Source organism: Vidua macroura, chromosome 13, assembly GCF_024509145.1.
Source record: "Vidua macroura isolate BioBank_ID:100142 chromosome 13, ASM2450914v1, whole genome shotgun sequence".
In the NCBI taxonomy this organism is placed as follows: domain Eukaryota; kingdom Metazoa; phylum Chordata; class Aves; order Passeriformes; family Viduidae; genus Vidua; species Vidua macroura.
Genome location: NC_071583.1, coordinates 9,611,709 through 9,626,841, shown reverse-complemented (window position 1 = coordinate 9,626,841; position 15,133 = coordinate 9,611,709). Strand labels below are relative to the sequence as shown.

At 44.1% G+C, this 15,133-nt stretch overlaps 1 protein-coding gene and 1 long non-coding RNA gene across 2 annotated transcripts; one reads left to right on the top strand and one right to left on the bottom strand.

Moving 5' to 3' along the window:
• Window positions 1–1,306: 1,306 nt before the first annotated feature.
• LOC128813900 (uncharacterized) lies at window positions 1,307–5,655 on the bottom strand. Its single transcript, XR_008439210.1, has 4 exons — window positions 5,565–5,655; window positions 5,433–5,488; window positions 3,578–3,665; window positions 1,307–1,481 (listed from the first exon to the last, which is right to left on the bottom strand). It is a non-coding gene; the product is annotated as an uncharacterized LOC128813900 (long non-coding RNA).
• Window positions 5,656–5,679: 24 nt separating this feature from the next.
• On the top strand, window positions 5,680–9,838 carry CCDC51 (coiled-coil domain containing 51). The gene is made up of 6 exons (XM_053989339.1): window positions 5,680–5,992; window positions 6,872–6,966; window positions 7,057–7,286; window positions 7,411–7,757; window positions 8,068–8,232; window positions 8,959–9,838. The coding sequence occupies exons 4-6, from the start codon at window positions 7,440–7,442 to the stop codon at window positions 9,733–9,735; spliced, it is 1,260 nt and encodes a 419-aa protein (XP_053845314.1). The 5' UTR covers window positions 5,680–5,992; window positions 6,872–6,966; window positions 7,057–7,286; window positions 7,411–7,439; the 3' UTR covers window positions 9,736–9,838.
• The last annotated feature ends 5,295 nt before the right edge of the window (window positions 9,839–15,133 follow it).

The following is a 15,133-nucleotide window of genomic DNA, read 5'->3' as shown; positions in this document are numbered from 1 at the left end:
GCCGCCGCCGCGCGGGGGAGGCAGAGCGCAAGGAAGGGCGGGACCCTCGCGCGCGGCCGCGCCCGGCCCCGGCCCCAGCCCCGGTCCCGATCCCAGCCCCGGTCCCGATCCCAGTCCTGGTCCCGATCCCAATCCTGGTCCCGGTCCCAGCCCCGGTCCCGGTCCCAGCCCCGGTCCCGATCCCAATCCTGGTCCCGGTCCCAGCCCCGGTCCCGATCCCAGCCCCGGTCCCGATCCCAATCCTGGTCCCGGTCCCAGCCCCGGTCCCGGTCCCAGCCCCGGTCCCGTGGCAGAGGCGCTGCCGGCTGCCCTCAGCACGGGCTGATGGCAGGGTAAGGCCTGCGCCTCCCGCTCCCAGGCGTCCAGGGCACCCGCCCTTCCCGCCCTGCTGAAACGGAGCCTCGCGTTTTAGAGGGAAGGAAGTAACGCCTCCAGCCCTCTAAAAATGTCTTTTTAACAAGGAAACCCTCTTAGTAGCGCGCTGTGCACTGAACAACCAACACCTGCGGTCTCTTCCTTAGGAGCCCAGACTGTGCAAGCCCAGATTTCCCATGTAACACCCCAGCGCCACTGCAGCCGGAGTCTCGCTGTTCTCAGAAGCCATCAGCTGCCTTGCCTGAGAGCAGGAAGTCTCTGTATCACCATTTCTCTTCACTAATAAGGCCTTTGAATTGATTCTCTCCCGTGTAACTCCCACCTTGGGAACAGCATATTCCTTCCATCAAGTCTTCATAACCAGTGTACAGTGCCATTCATTTCAAGAATTCAGCTACTGCTCCTCTCCCAAAAGCACTGCTCCCCTCCCCTCTCTGCCCCAAAGGCATTCCATGAGTGTGATGGAGCTGTGATGTCAGTATGTAGCTCAGAAAAACGGTGTAGTGACAATTTGTAGGACAAATGCAAGTGTATGCTCAGCAGGCAGTGGGACCACAGGGCACAGCAGTGCTCTTAAGGAACGTGGAAAGGAGTGTTGCTTTGGAGAGGCTGAGCCCAAGGTGCTGGTGATGGAAGTATAATATAACCCAACTTAGAGCTCTTAGGAGAGCACACACTGCTCTAGCCATATCTCGGACAACTGCAGCAAAACCTAAGCCTCCAGAATAAAACTCTGCAGATTTTAACACTCAGGCCCTGACTCCACTGTTAAAAGAGAGGAGAAGTTGAAATTTATTCTCACAAATGACTAGCAAATGACCGGATGCACTCAGGCTGCACAAGGGCACACATGGTCTTCAGTAAAAGTTTCATTTCCGGTGTAAAACAGTAAAGTCGTTTTTAAACAAAACCTACAGGTAAAGAGAAAATATCACATCTTAACAAAAAGGATTTATTGTGACTAAACAAAATGTACAATGTTTCCCAAATGACAGAGTGTTTTCAAGACTCTCTGAAGTCCGCAGGTCCATTGAGTAACTTGATCACTTCTTACCCTGCAGTTTGATCAAGCTACTTTTTGCCAGACTTCTTTATTCCACCACTGGCTGCCAAAAGAAACAACACAGCTGGTTAGGTGACTGTGACAGAGCTTAGCTACAAATGCAGCTCCTCATAAAGCTTTAGACAGCCTGCACAGCCCTGGTCCCCACTAGTGAATTGCTTCTGTATGTGTGACTACTCCTGTGTGGTTTTGATCTCACACACCTTACTGTGAACAGTGATTTATTTAACAGTGAGTCTACAATGGAACCAAATATTCCAACAGTTACTTTGTTTCCCCATTTATTATTTCTTATACAGCAGGAGCAGCCTGGTCAAATCAAAATCAAGGCTAAGGGAATAAATGCATTGGTATCCCTACACCAAAGCCCCCACCTGGGATCAAAGCTCTACAGAAGCAGGTACTGGGATTCCCTGCAGATTACTGAAGACACTAAAGAACACCAGGTATTGGCACAGCAACAAGTGTGGCATTTGTTGTAAATGCTGTTTTTCTCCAGTTGTGTCAGGTATGACCAGTGGGAAGGAAAGAGAACAGCAAGGCTGCACCAAGACAGATTGCAAGGGCTGAGGGTCAGCAACAGACTCTGCATTGCAACTTGATTCCAACAGCATTGCCTTGCTAAGGCTCTTGGAAATAGGTTGACCCTGCCACAGCAACACAACAATCGTTACCTGCTTTGGTAAGCATCAGACAAGGGCCAGATGACTGACACCAAGTCTAGAAAAGGGCAGAGAAAGAACTCTGAAGAGATCTGTGAGCTCAAGCATCCTACACAGAATGAATTTAGGATGGAAAGGACAGAACAGAAGCACAATGAATTCTTTTGCATCTGTCTGAAACACCAAAGACATTCCAAGTCTCACGCCCAGCACGTGTTTTGTACACGGATAAAAGAGAGGAGTTAGATGAGTCTGAAATAAATAAACAATATTCCAAGCCAGTGCAACTGGATGGCACTTCCTTCAAGAGCACCCAACAAGCTGTAATGCAAAAGTGCAGATCTGCTGGCTAAGATTTAAAACATCAATGCAGACACTATGTCAGAGGACTCACGGACTGCCAGCAAAGCTCCTAGATACAGAATGGGTTCTGTGAAGAACTGGGCAACTAGAGAGCAGTGAGTCTGAGCTCAATCTCTGAGAAGATAACAGAGTCTGGAACAGAGCAAATGAATGAACGGTCTTGTGAAAGCTAAGAGGATTCCCATCAAGAGTAAATCCTCCCTCACTGACCTGCTGGGACCCTGAGATTATCAGTAAGTGTCTGAATAATGTGAACTCAGGGGACTTCCTATTTTCACACAGTACCTGACAGGATTCCATAGCAAAGGCTGTTAGTGGAACTATTTTGTTATGGGACTGTTGGAAAGGTCTTTCAAGACTGAAAGTTTGCTGAAAAACAGGAAATAAAGTGTGAAGTTAATGATCTTCTCAGAATGGAAAAGTGGTTAGTAACACTAATGGGCCACAGGTCAGGAGCAGGCAGGGTACACCCCTGAACACCTCTGATGGGACCATGGCAAACGCTGGAAGAGCAAAAGGCGAGTGAAGACCCATGTGAACACTCTGTCACTGAGACAGAGCTTGGCCTCCATGGGCCACCAGGACACACCCTGTGAACTCACTTCATGTCTCACATGTTTTACAGCCACTCAGGCAGAGGGATTGGAGCCAGACTGGTTTCCAGTCCCTTTTTTTTCTTCCCTACCAAGAATCTCCTGCTCTTGAAGAAATTCATCCTCTCAGAGGACAAGCACTAGATTTTTTAAACTTGGAGGACTGTGGCAAAACCTACATGTAATACAACTGAAAAAACTGGTGTGCTAAAAAAAGAGCAGAAATGTCCCTGCACATACCAGTGGACTAAGTTAGTGTGCCAGACACAGTGATTTGCCTGCTGAACGAGAACCTGCATCATTTCGGGATGGAAATGCATAGAAAAGGAAAAAAAAAAAAAAAGAAAAAAAGGAAAAAATAGCCTCTCTTTGTTTCATATCATCTGTACCTGCCATCAACTTACTTATCTATGTCAAATAACCCAGAGGCACCTGCCTTTTTATATTTGTCAAGCAAAAAGATAAAATTTTTGAAGCCAGCAAGACCCCCATTCCTCCTGCCAGGATGGCACCTCACTTACCCAGGGGCCCTTTTCCTGCAGCTTTTGCTTTCATCTCTTCAAGTTTCTTTTGTTCCTCCTTCTGTTTTTGTTTGAATGCCAGATCAGTCTAAAGGAAAGAACAGCAGCATCTTTTAACATCTCTTCCACAGAAAAATTCAAAAACAACTAAGAAGCAATGAAAAACAAATGTAATATTCCATCAGCAACAAACACCTGACTGGACCAAGGCAGGAGGGCTGAATAATGCTAAATATGCAAAATATTGCAGAACTATCACCAAGGTTTTGCTGTACCACAAACTAAATTTTAACCCTGTATGTTTGGTGTTTTTCATGGAATTATTTCCCATGGCATAATCTCATTCTGAAATTATGATTCCTATGACTGACACATGTTTGCACTAACACCATTCATTAACATGCCCTAAGTGACACATGAAGCCAAGCAAACAGGCACTAACAAAAACATTTAGGCTATAAAGAATTTAAATAAAGTAAGGCTGCTTTCAACTGTAAAAAAGCATTTTTTTTAAAAAATCCTCCCACATATATGTAATTTTTGCTGGGTTTAATAAATTTGTATTAATTCCAAAAAATCTAATGAGACTGCTGACAAATTGTACAGGCAATGCAGCTATTGAGCCTCCTTGCTGGATGAGCCTCCAAATCCAGGAGAAGTCAGACATATTCTGTCCCTTAGATACACATTCTTCACAGACACCAAGACTGAAAAGGACCCAGATTTTCAATTTGGCACTCAGGACTTTGGGGAAACTGAATTGAGGACCTTGACAACTGAGATTCCACAGATTCTTCACCAATCCAGTCTATGGCTCATCTTGACAGCTGCAAAGCTCTCCTCTCCTTTCAGTTAAAGCCTCCCTTGCTGCAATGTAGCCGTATTACTTCCCCTACCTGCCCCTCACAGAACAGAATATTCCGTTTCTCTCTCCAGGTTTTCCTGTCTCCTTTTGGCTAATGTGTCTTTCCTTGTAAATCAATCCCTCACATTTATCCACTTCTGTGGGTTTTTTTCTTGCAATGTGTTTCTCCCAAGTGCTCACAGTATTGCGGAGCTGAGACAAAAATAAATATTACATCATTTGACACACAAATGTTTATAACTTTGATCCTTATAAGCACTTTATTAGTTCTACCATTTCTTTAACAATAAAGTGTATTTAGAAAGCTATGATTTTTTTTTCCTTTTTCAAAGAGGTATTTTATTTGCCTTTTTCCAAAGAGTGGCACCTCATCCATAATGCACTATTCTCAGAAATAGCAGCTGACATCCACACTTAAATGTAAGGGTTCAGAGTGTCTCTAACACGCAATTCACTAGTACTTAAGTTATCCAAGCTACACAATAATCCCAGGTTCCTGGGTCCGCAGTGATTGCCAACTTAGATCGCAGTCTGATGCTTTGGCAAGGGCATCCCAAGCTCCTCCGGTAACCAGCAGTGCTGCATCCATGGCGGGATCTCGTCATGGCACCAGAGAAACACTCGATGAGTTGGGTTGGAAGGGACCTTAAAGATCACCTCGTTCCAAAGCCCTGCCATGGGCAGAGACACCTTCCACAAGCCCAGGTTACTCCAAGTTTCGTCCAGCCTGGCGTTGAACACTTTCCAGGCATGGGGCAGCCACAGCTTCTCTGGGCAGCCTGTGCCAGGGTCTCACCACCCTCACAGGCAAGAATATCTTCCTAATATCTCATCTAAATGCCTCTCTTTCACTTTGAGCCCGCTCCCCCTCGTCCTGTCACTACCTGCTCCTGTAAATATCAGCAGGAACCCGCCGGGCAGCCAGGCCCGCCGGCTCCTTCACGGCCGGGGCTGAGCCCCGCCGCCGCCGGGGCTCTCCCGCCGCCCTACCTCATCCAGGTCCTTGGTCTGCTTCTTCGGCTGCTTCAGCGGCTTCTTCTTGCCGCCTGCAAAGACAGAGGAGACAGTGAGGGCCGGGCGGGGCCGGGCTGGCGGCACCGGCGGCCCCGGGCCCGGCCTTACCCTCCCGGCCCGACATGGCTCCGCTCGCTCCGCCCGCTCCCGCCGCTCCCGCCGCTTCCGCCGCCGCTTCCGCCGCCGCCGCTTCCGCCGCCGGGCCGGGGCAGGTACGGGGCGCGGCGGGGCCGGGCCGGGGCCGGGGCCGGCCGGGAGGGGAGCGGCGGCTCGGCCGGGTCGGTGGAAGGGCCCCCGGGCAGGGACGGGGTCGGTGGTGCGGAAGAAGCCGGCTGCGGATGCGGGATGCGGGTGCGCGGTGGGAGTGCCGGGCTGCGCTTGGCCGCGGCGCGGGACGGCTGCGGAAGGCGGCACCGCTGGAGTCGGGTCCCGCTCGCCACCGGCTCTGTGCGTGCGGCAGCTTTGGAGAGAGTGTTTGTCAGTGACTGCAGGCAGAGGAAATGCTTCTTGCAAGGGAAGCGAGAGGAACCAGGCACGTAATCTCAGATTACGCTTTCACAACTTTCTTGTGTCCTCTGAGCTCAGGCTGAGATCACGTTCATCACAGTCTGACTGTCTGCATAGAAATTCTTTAAATCTCAACTTTCTCACTCTTTTTCTTTTTTTCTATTCTCCAGTAGCCTGAATATTAGGTTAAACTCTTCAGGTAGTAATGCAATTAAGAGAGGGGAGTTTTGCGGTCTGGAACAGACAAAATTGAGCTGATGTTTATTGTGGCCTGCAATGCAGAGTAGGTGTTCAGCACTGCTGTTGTCAGTAGATGTGTGAGTGATGCTGGCAAGAGAGAGAACCTCTTTCATTTCCATGTCTTGTGGGTTTGATCTTCCATGTTGTTATGCATGTGAAACAACTGGTAAGATTTTCATAATGCCACTTGGTGTTATTATTAGTTGTTAGAACTAGTCAGCAGGGGAATGAACCTGTGGTGGTCAAAATTCTTCCAGCTGTTTCAGTATGTTTTTGTGGAGATGCCTGTATTAACCACCTAAAATTAACAAGGAAAGCTGTTTTAAATAATTTTTAAAACTATGCAGCAGCTATCAAGTGTTCTCAGTAATTCATGTTTTCATATTATATTAGTCAAAACCTAATACAGTCATACTCAAATTTCATATAAAACCCGACTGAAAAGTTCTCCAGTTTCTCATATTTAGAGTAATGTGCCTCAGTAGAACTCTAAGATCATATTTAAAATCAGTAGACAATAAACCATAACTAGCAGCCTGCTTTTGCAGGGTAAACAAGAATTTTAAGCTCATTTTAAAATGCAGCCCTGTGTGTTAGAATGCTGTGCGTTCACTGCCTGAGATTTTTCTATTCTTGTGGCTCATCCTGGTTTATTATTTTGTAGGCAGTCTCATGGGAATACTTGTATTCAGTTCAGCACTTCTGGGTTTTCCCTCTGTGTTTTTGTCTTTGCATCCTTCAACACTTCCTGTATCTGTGCAATGTAAGATAAAGAGAATGATCGAGCCACACTTCTTTTTTTATCGAGATTTTGTGCCCTCTCTGCCTTTTTTCCTTTTCTGTTCTTTTGCAGAATTGTGAGTACCTGAGGCACAAACCACGTCGTGCAATCGCTGCTCTGCTGAAGCATTAAATTTCTCTGAAGTTACTCCTGCTGTTACTGGATCTGCACATGATCGCTGTTCACGCCGTGGGTGAATTAGTAATCAAGAAGCATGAAGCATGGTGGGAGTACTTCCTAACAGAAAATCAGGAATCTGTGACACAATTAAACTTTGCTGAAAATTGTGGAAAATTCTTTAGGTAAGCAGTGGTGTAAAAGTAGCAATGGTTTAGCCATTCTTGAATTGATACATTTTGGTACATGTGTAGCTGAAGAGCTATGAATCAGCCATACTTCAATAACTTCTCTTCTTCTTCCTTGTAGCACTTTTATTTAGTAATTAAATCCAAGACATGGGGCCTATGAAATACAAATCAAGTGTGTCCTCAGTGTCCTGTGGTCTGCAGTATCACCATTCATTGATGAAGTGGAGTCCAAAAGTGAATTTACACATGGTGAGGACTTACTGCCCATCGGCGCCCAAGAGGCCCGAAGCCAAGTCTGCAGTGGAAATGGCCATGGGTCTCCTTCATCGGATCACAGAATCAGGGACTGTTATGGGAAAAAACTCCCTCCAAAAAGTGTCTGCAACATGCAGGAATTGGTGGGACAGATACGAAGAATTTGTTGGAATCAATGAAGTTCGAGAGGCTCAGGGAAAAGTGACAGAGGTAAACATGGAGATAATGTGGAATTTTTAAAATGATGAATAGAGGTATATGAAGCATAAACACTTTTTGAGGCAGAAAAGGTTATCCAAGGAGAAATTATGTCTTTTTCTGCTTTGGCTGTCTGTGCAAGTACTGTGAATGTGTTCTAGGCTATGCGTGTAGTCAATAGAGCTTATCCTCTGAATTGAAATGGAGTGTGGTTTATTTTGTTGGTGGGTTTTTTCCTCCCCCCTTAAAAAAAATTATATATAATTAGCAATTTAGGTCTGTATGGTAGTAAGTCTCTAAAATAAATGCTCTTTCTTCTCAGGCAGAAAATGTCTTTATGATAGCTCGAGGGATAGTACGAGAGGCTCGTGAAAATGTAGAAGCCCAACAGATTAAACTGAAGGAAATTCGGGATCGCTTAGACAGGGTCTCTCGGGATGACACCCAGTATTTAGAACTGGCTACTCTGGAACACAGGTTGCTGCAGGTAATTTGTTGGTACTTAAGCATTGGTGAACATGTTGAAAATTTGTGTGCTTTGTTTCCTTCACGAGTGATTGATTGTCTTTGTAGATGCAGTTCAGTTTAGAGTTAATTTCTTAGGGTACTTGTTTTACTTAGTTGTTCTCAATGGTTTGATCACCTGTGCAAATTTTATATGTTAATGCTAAACTAGAGTAGTAAATTTGGAGAATCAAACTGAAGATAATGAGCCTAGAAAACTAATTGTTGTAGTGGTGACCTGTACATGAGTAGTTAAGAAAAAGCTGCCATTCAATGAATTAACTCTCCATGGGATGAGAGAAACTCTTTTCTGGCTAATCCATGGAAGTTCTCTCAGCTGCTTTCTGCTGGTGTCTGGAGAAGTTAGCAGGGCTGAAACAGTGAACATCACAGGGAGTGAAAGACCTTGCTCACTCATACCCTTTTTCTATCACCATGTGGCAGATTCTCATGTACAGGATCTTCAGCTGTGATTCCTGATAACCTTTTCCATTTCTCAGACTTAAAATGATGTCTCATTGACTCGAGTAGGATTAATAAAGAAAATTCCACCGTCAAAGGAAAATTTCTGAAACTACTAATAGATGTTCCCAATTTCCATTCCTTCACCTGCACTGGGGTTTAGGGGTTGGTTTGGGGTTTTTTCCTTTAGTATAGACTTTATAGCTTCATATTATACCTTCTCTTTTCATCACTGTATTTCTTGCAGGAAGAGAAGAGGTACCGAGCTGCATATTTAAATGCAGAAGAATCTGAGAGAGAAAAATTCTCTCTCTTCTCTGCAGCTGTCAGGGAAAGCCATGAGAAAGAACGCACACGAGCTGAAAAAACGAAGAACTGGTCTATTATTGGCTCTGTGCTGGGAGCCATTATAGGTGTTCTTGGTTCCACCTATGTCAATCGAGTAAGGCTGCAAGAATTGAAAGTCTTGGTGCTTGAAGCACAGAAGGGCCCAGTAAATTTACAAGAAGCCATCAAAGAACAGGCTTCCAGCCATTACTTGCAGCAGAAAGATCTCAATGATGTCATAGAAGACCTAAAAAATGTGCTGCAAACAACAGCATCGCAGGGAGTGAAAGAAGGGGCTTTGTTAACTAGAGAAACCAGGAATGACTCCATAAAAATAGATTCTCTTTTAATGCCTTTAAATGAGCAGCTAAACTACATTAAACAAGTCAGTTCATGTCTAGGGAGTTTACAACAGCAGTTTAACAGTCTGCAGGAAAGTATCACACAGGTGCTGTCTGAGCTGCAGAGTGTCAAACTCGCCATCCACTCCCGACCTACAGAAAGAGTGATGCCAAGGCCTTCAGGGGAGGGCAAGGGCCAGGCTGCTGCTGTGAGAGATGTGATTTTGGAATTGTGTGATACTGAGAGGAGACTGGAAACGCAGATCAAGAGAAGTTCTATTTACAGCACTGCACTGACCTGTGCTATGTTTGCCATTACTCTGCCTGTGCTCTATATCATACTAAAAGGGAACTGATCCCTAATTAATTGCCACAACTTATTAGATTAATAAAGGTAAACTTGCACTCTAAGTACCTGGAGTACAATTCCAAATAAAGCTGCTGTAGTGTTTGTCATTATACCTTCTCCTGTATATTTGAAAAACTTGAAAAGCCGTAGTCCATTACTGCTGCAGGCTCCATGACAAGTCTCTGTCACACTGAGTTTTTTTACAAGCAAAGGAAATGCCACAGCTTGATCTGTTCATTTCATTCACTGTTTCACTCTTAATGTCCAGTCTTGTGTATCAAAACAGCACCCAAAATGCCTCTCTCAGCCCCAAATTGTATCTGCAAGGCCCAAAATGGCCCCTTCAGACCCTGAGTTGTAGCCCTGCTTGCTCCCAGTGCCCCACATCACCCCGCAGTGGTCCCAGTTGTTCCCATCAGACTCTAACTCACCCCAATGGGCCCCAGTTTGCATCCCCAGTAGCCCAGGATAAGCCCCGTAGTGTAATCAGGAACATATCCTTGGTACCCTGACCCACAGATCCCTGTACCCAGCCCTGAGCCACTCTCTGCATTCCCCAGCCATCTCCCAGACCCCTTGAGATTCTGGGGTTCAGACACATTTATTGCTGGAACAGACAGGTTTTGGGGCCTGACCCATGAACTGATGTCTCTCCATCCCCACTGTTCCCCTCTCTCCCAGGTGTGGGCACAAGGAGGAGTTGCACAGGAGTTCTTCAGTTGCACAGTGCCAGAACTGAGCTGAAGCAATCCCCCCAAATCCTGCATCCCCTCAGAGCCATTTGTGTTCCCCTGTCACCTCCTTCTCCCCCAGGACACCATGAAGTTCCATTACATCTTCACCACCCCACACTGCAGCCACTACTGGACCAAGTGACAGAACCTCAAGATGGACATGATAAAACTGATAAAATACACCGTGATTTTCACTCTGGAGCTGGATTTGTGATTTCCTGTTCCAGTTATTCCTTTGCTCTGTCATTGATTTAAATGCCTCATGTATAATTCTCTCTATTTTGCTCTTTATTCCTTCGTAGTTTTGCCATTTGTTCATTCACAAATCATTAGGAGTTATCTCAACAAACAGCCACATGATGAATTTAATATACATTGAAGCTACACGTGGCAACCTTTTCCTAGGGTGGCTTGTCATGAAGTACCCAAAACATTTCTGAAGCTTCAGCTCCTTCTTATTGAGATCTACATGTCCTTCAAGACTTGCAGGCAGGGAAAGAAGAAAAAGAGTTCAAATACAGAGCTGTATTAAGTATGATGGTGTTTACTCTGACAATATAAGCCAATTATGCTTTCTCTACAGACTCCTGTCATTCCCAAGGTATTTTGTGGTTTTAGTAGTCATCTATGGAGCAATCACTTTCTTATCCTTGCTAGTATCTCACTGGGACTTTATCCAGGTTTGTTGTTTTGGAGTTTTTCCCTAATCTTGTCCTGCCTGGAAATTGAAATGCTACTTTACAGCAGGTGCTTTTAAGCCAGTACATTAGCAGTAATAGACACAAACTACTGCAAAATAATATTTGGAAAGAAGTGAAAGGTCCAGCTGCCTGTTTTTCCTGGAAGGATAAAAATTGGCTGATTGAGGCTAAACACTTGTCTGAACAGCTAAACATCAGTGTCTGTGTGTGGCCTCACACAAGGTTTCTGGTACGGCTCAGATAAGAAATCGTTTTCTCCCTGTGATGGCAGCAGATAGGCAAATCCAGTGTGGAACTCCTGCCTCACGAGCACTTCTGTGGGACCTTTGCAGACAAAGGAGTGGCGTGCTCACTTCATGTTGAAATGCTTTTGTGTGAGCAACTCGCCTGTCTGGTACACGCTGCTGTGCGTGGGACTTTCTCCTGTTCTCAGAGAGTTTGAAGTTTTGATTATAAGCTCCTAAGACTGCAAGATCTTTGGGACAGGGACATGTGTGGCACCAACTTCATTTAGTATCACTGGATGCTAATGACAGAATAAAGAAACAATGTTAGGAATGATCTTTGATGATTCACTACCTGTAAGAGAAATGAAAGAGCAAAAGGTGGTTTTGGGAAGTGCCACTGCTGATTTATACATTGATTATTTGGAGTGTGAAGTGAGTAATAACCATTTGTCAGGGAAGCAGTTTGATCTGCTGGCTTCAGAACTGTGATAAAAATTCCCATATACTTATCTGTATCAAGAAGTGTGCATACAGATCAATAGAATTTTTCAAATCTATAATATTTCATTTTATCATGTCACAAATATTTTTACAGGTTATATTTATTGCAGGAGCTTGATGAAAATCAGACAACTGTGTAGTTAAAGGGGAAGGACTAGTACAATGGTTCTATTTGTAATTTGCCACACTAGTCACTGAAAATTTTGTTCTTGCTTGGGGTTTGGGGTATTTTTTCAGTTTAACTACATAAACTTGCCCCCCCCTTACTATAACTGGCTGAATTTTTTATTTGACATCACTGAACATGTGGATTATATATATCAGCATGGTTTTTAAATGCTGAAGATTAGGCAGCTAAACTTGAAAGTCAAGGAGCACTCACTGAATTGTACTCAGTGGCATCAAAAACAAGCAGTGGTCTGAGGCTAAACTTGTGTATAATAAATGAGAATACAAAACTGAGGGCTGTTTATTGCTCTAAATAAATCTGCTTTTTACCCATTTAAAGAGTATTATGATGGTCTGTAGCTTTAATTCTATGTATAGTTACAGGAAGAAAAAGTCAGTCAAGGACAGTTATGAACAGTCAATGAACAGTAGCAAACAAATCTGTAATAAATGACTGTTTGAAATAACACCTGAAATTTGAGAAGAGCTGGAAGGTGTATGGATCAAGATGAAAATAACTGGTCATTTGTCGGAAGTTTCAAAGACTCAGGAACAGATCCTGTGTGCAGCTGGCAGAGCTCTGTGTTACAAGTAATTACCATGGCTCACTTAGTTCTGCTCTTCCTTGCTAAATCCTCCTATGTGAAGTGACAGCAGAATAAATTCAATTAGGGAAAAACCCTTGTAATTAACTGTGACTATATAATAATTAGGAGAGAAGATTTATGTATCCCCTCAATCCTGGATTAATCATCACTCCATTGTGGCAAAGATCTAAATGTGTAGCTTGGCACTGCAGTGTATGTGCACCCCAAAGCCAGAAGGTGTGGCTGCAGCAGTGGCAGCTGTACCTGAGCTGGCTGAAGGCAATATCCAGGAAAATGCTATAACATGGACTAGATGTATAATCTTTTTAGTACTTTGTGCTAAACCTTTGTCATGGTAACGCAGGCAGCAAATACATGAGTTTGAACAAAACCAGCACAGCTGTACAGGGGGTGTTCACCTGGTCACTCACCTCAGTTCAAATACATTTGCAGCAGTGATTTACACAAGCACATGACATCTCAATGCATGTTTCCTGATGATTCAGCCAGGACTAAGTGAATACTTTTTGCCTGTCCTCTTCAGGTCTATTCTAGTAAAAACAAGCCAACAACAGAAACAAAAACAAAAACCAAAAACCAAAAACCAAAAAAAAAACAAAAACAAAAAAAACCCACCCAAATCCAAAAAAAACCCCACACACACCAACCTGCATTCTGTTGTTCTGTTGCATACCTTTGGGTTATTAAAAAGGTTTATAATAGATAGCTGAGTTTCCATTTTGGAATGAGGTCTCTCAGCAGATCCTTTCTTCAACGAGTAATTTCTGCTTGCTAAGGCCTTTTGAGACTTGAATTCTTACTCTGTGAGCAAAGACCTCTCTAGGCAGGATGGTTCAGCCAGCCCTGGGCCCCAATGCTCATCCGAGGGGGATGGTGGTTGCAAAATCATATACAGGACTGGTGAGGCCAGGGACTGACGGGGGTACTGTGTGCAGGTCAGAGGAAGCCAGTGCTCATTCAGATTAGTTCCTCTGTCTGGCCAGACACAGAAGCTGAATTAGGAAGAACCTGGTAAGAGCAACAGGAAGCCCTTTGATAGATATTAACTATAGAAAAATGGGTGGCAGTGGCCTGAGCTTGGCCCGTGCTAAGCTATTTTGGGTTCTTACTGCTCCTTGAGAAACCACCAGTAACTCAAAAGCAAACAGCTTGTGGCTATGGAAATAACTTTGAATGAGGTCACTGCAGACTTCTAACAGTAGGTGCATTCTGAAGAGAAAAGTTGCCCTTCCTTCCACTCATGACAGAACTAGAACGTGTTGCTTAAGAAGACAGGACAAAAGCAGTTAGATGTAGTGTAACAATCAGGATATATATTTATTTATTAATACTTGCAGTTTGAATGTTCCAACATTCCTGGTCGGAAGTTGCAGGTGCTCCTGTTGATTTCTTTGTATCTGTTTGTTTGGAAAAGACAGTTCCTTTCACAACATACCTTCTAAAAACAAATACCAAATACCTCTTTGTGGAGCATAGGAGTGGTAGAGACGTCCTGTTTACCTCAGAAAAAGGTTTGAGATTTGTTGTAGGAATGAGGTTCGTGAGCTAGGAAAAGGCAGACAATGCTGGATTTGTCCATATTATATTTAGAACTGTATTTTATTGCCAGATTTTTGCTAGCAAGTTACATTCATGACCTCACTCATAAAGCACAGAGAAGTGAGATTTCTGGTGCTTGGCAGTTGGATAATCTGAGAAGGTCTGTGCTTAAACACAGCAGCAAAGCTCCAAGATAAAGAGATTGCCACAAGCATCCTGAGCTTGTTTTGCTGTGTTCTGCAGGGAGAAAGGCAAACCTATGCAAATAGCTGTGTGCTCAGAGTCTCTTGCTCTACCCCTGCAGGTTCTGGGCTGTTGGCTATTTTTTGTACTCAAAATCAGATCCTTAAACATCAACAGACTGCTGCCAGCAGATCTGTAGGTGCCCAAATCGCCGTAACAAACACCTTAATGCTGTTTCTAAATATTCTGACAACTGAAAGCTTGAAAGGAATGGAGTCAGATATGAAGTAGAAGTCAGATATGAAGACCAACCTTCAGCTGGTCCCTGAATTACTGCTCTAAATACACTTCATTCCCAGAAGCTACAGACAGTATTCACATATCCCTTGTGACTTTCTTAACTGGTCTCATCACCTGCTTGGAGGGGAGGAAGAGTAAGAAGGAAATCAAAAGAAGAATAAGCAGCTGCTTGCCTTGTGATTATCATAATAGTTACGTAAGAAACTTAGCTAACCTGCTTAGAATCAGACATTAACAAGAGTTTTCACAGAAAAGGATCCTTTAGGGATTTAAATATACTAAAAACAACACAACAAAACAAACCTTCTGAACAAATGGAAAGCAAAATTTTTTTCATTTGTTCCTCAAAATGTTTGTTCTTTGTGTGACACCATTTTCAGCTGTATAATGCTTGAGAATTAGCTTTTTCTTTAGGGTTTGATTGGTTTGTTTGGTGTTTTTTTA

Coding starts and splice junctions, on each gene's coding strand:
- CCDC51 (XM_053989339.1), top strand. CDS start 7,440: ATGGGGCCTATGAAATACAAATCAAGTGTGTCCTCAGTGTCCTGTGGT. Junction 7,758..8,067: donor CTCAGGGAAAAGTGACAGAG/GTAAACATGGAG, acceptor CTTTCTTCTCAG/GCAGAAAATGTCTTTATGAT. Junction 8,233..8,958: donor TGGAACACAGGTTGCTGCAG/GTAATTTGTTGG, acceptor TATTTCTTGCAG/GAAGAGAAGAGGTACCGAGC.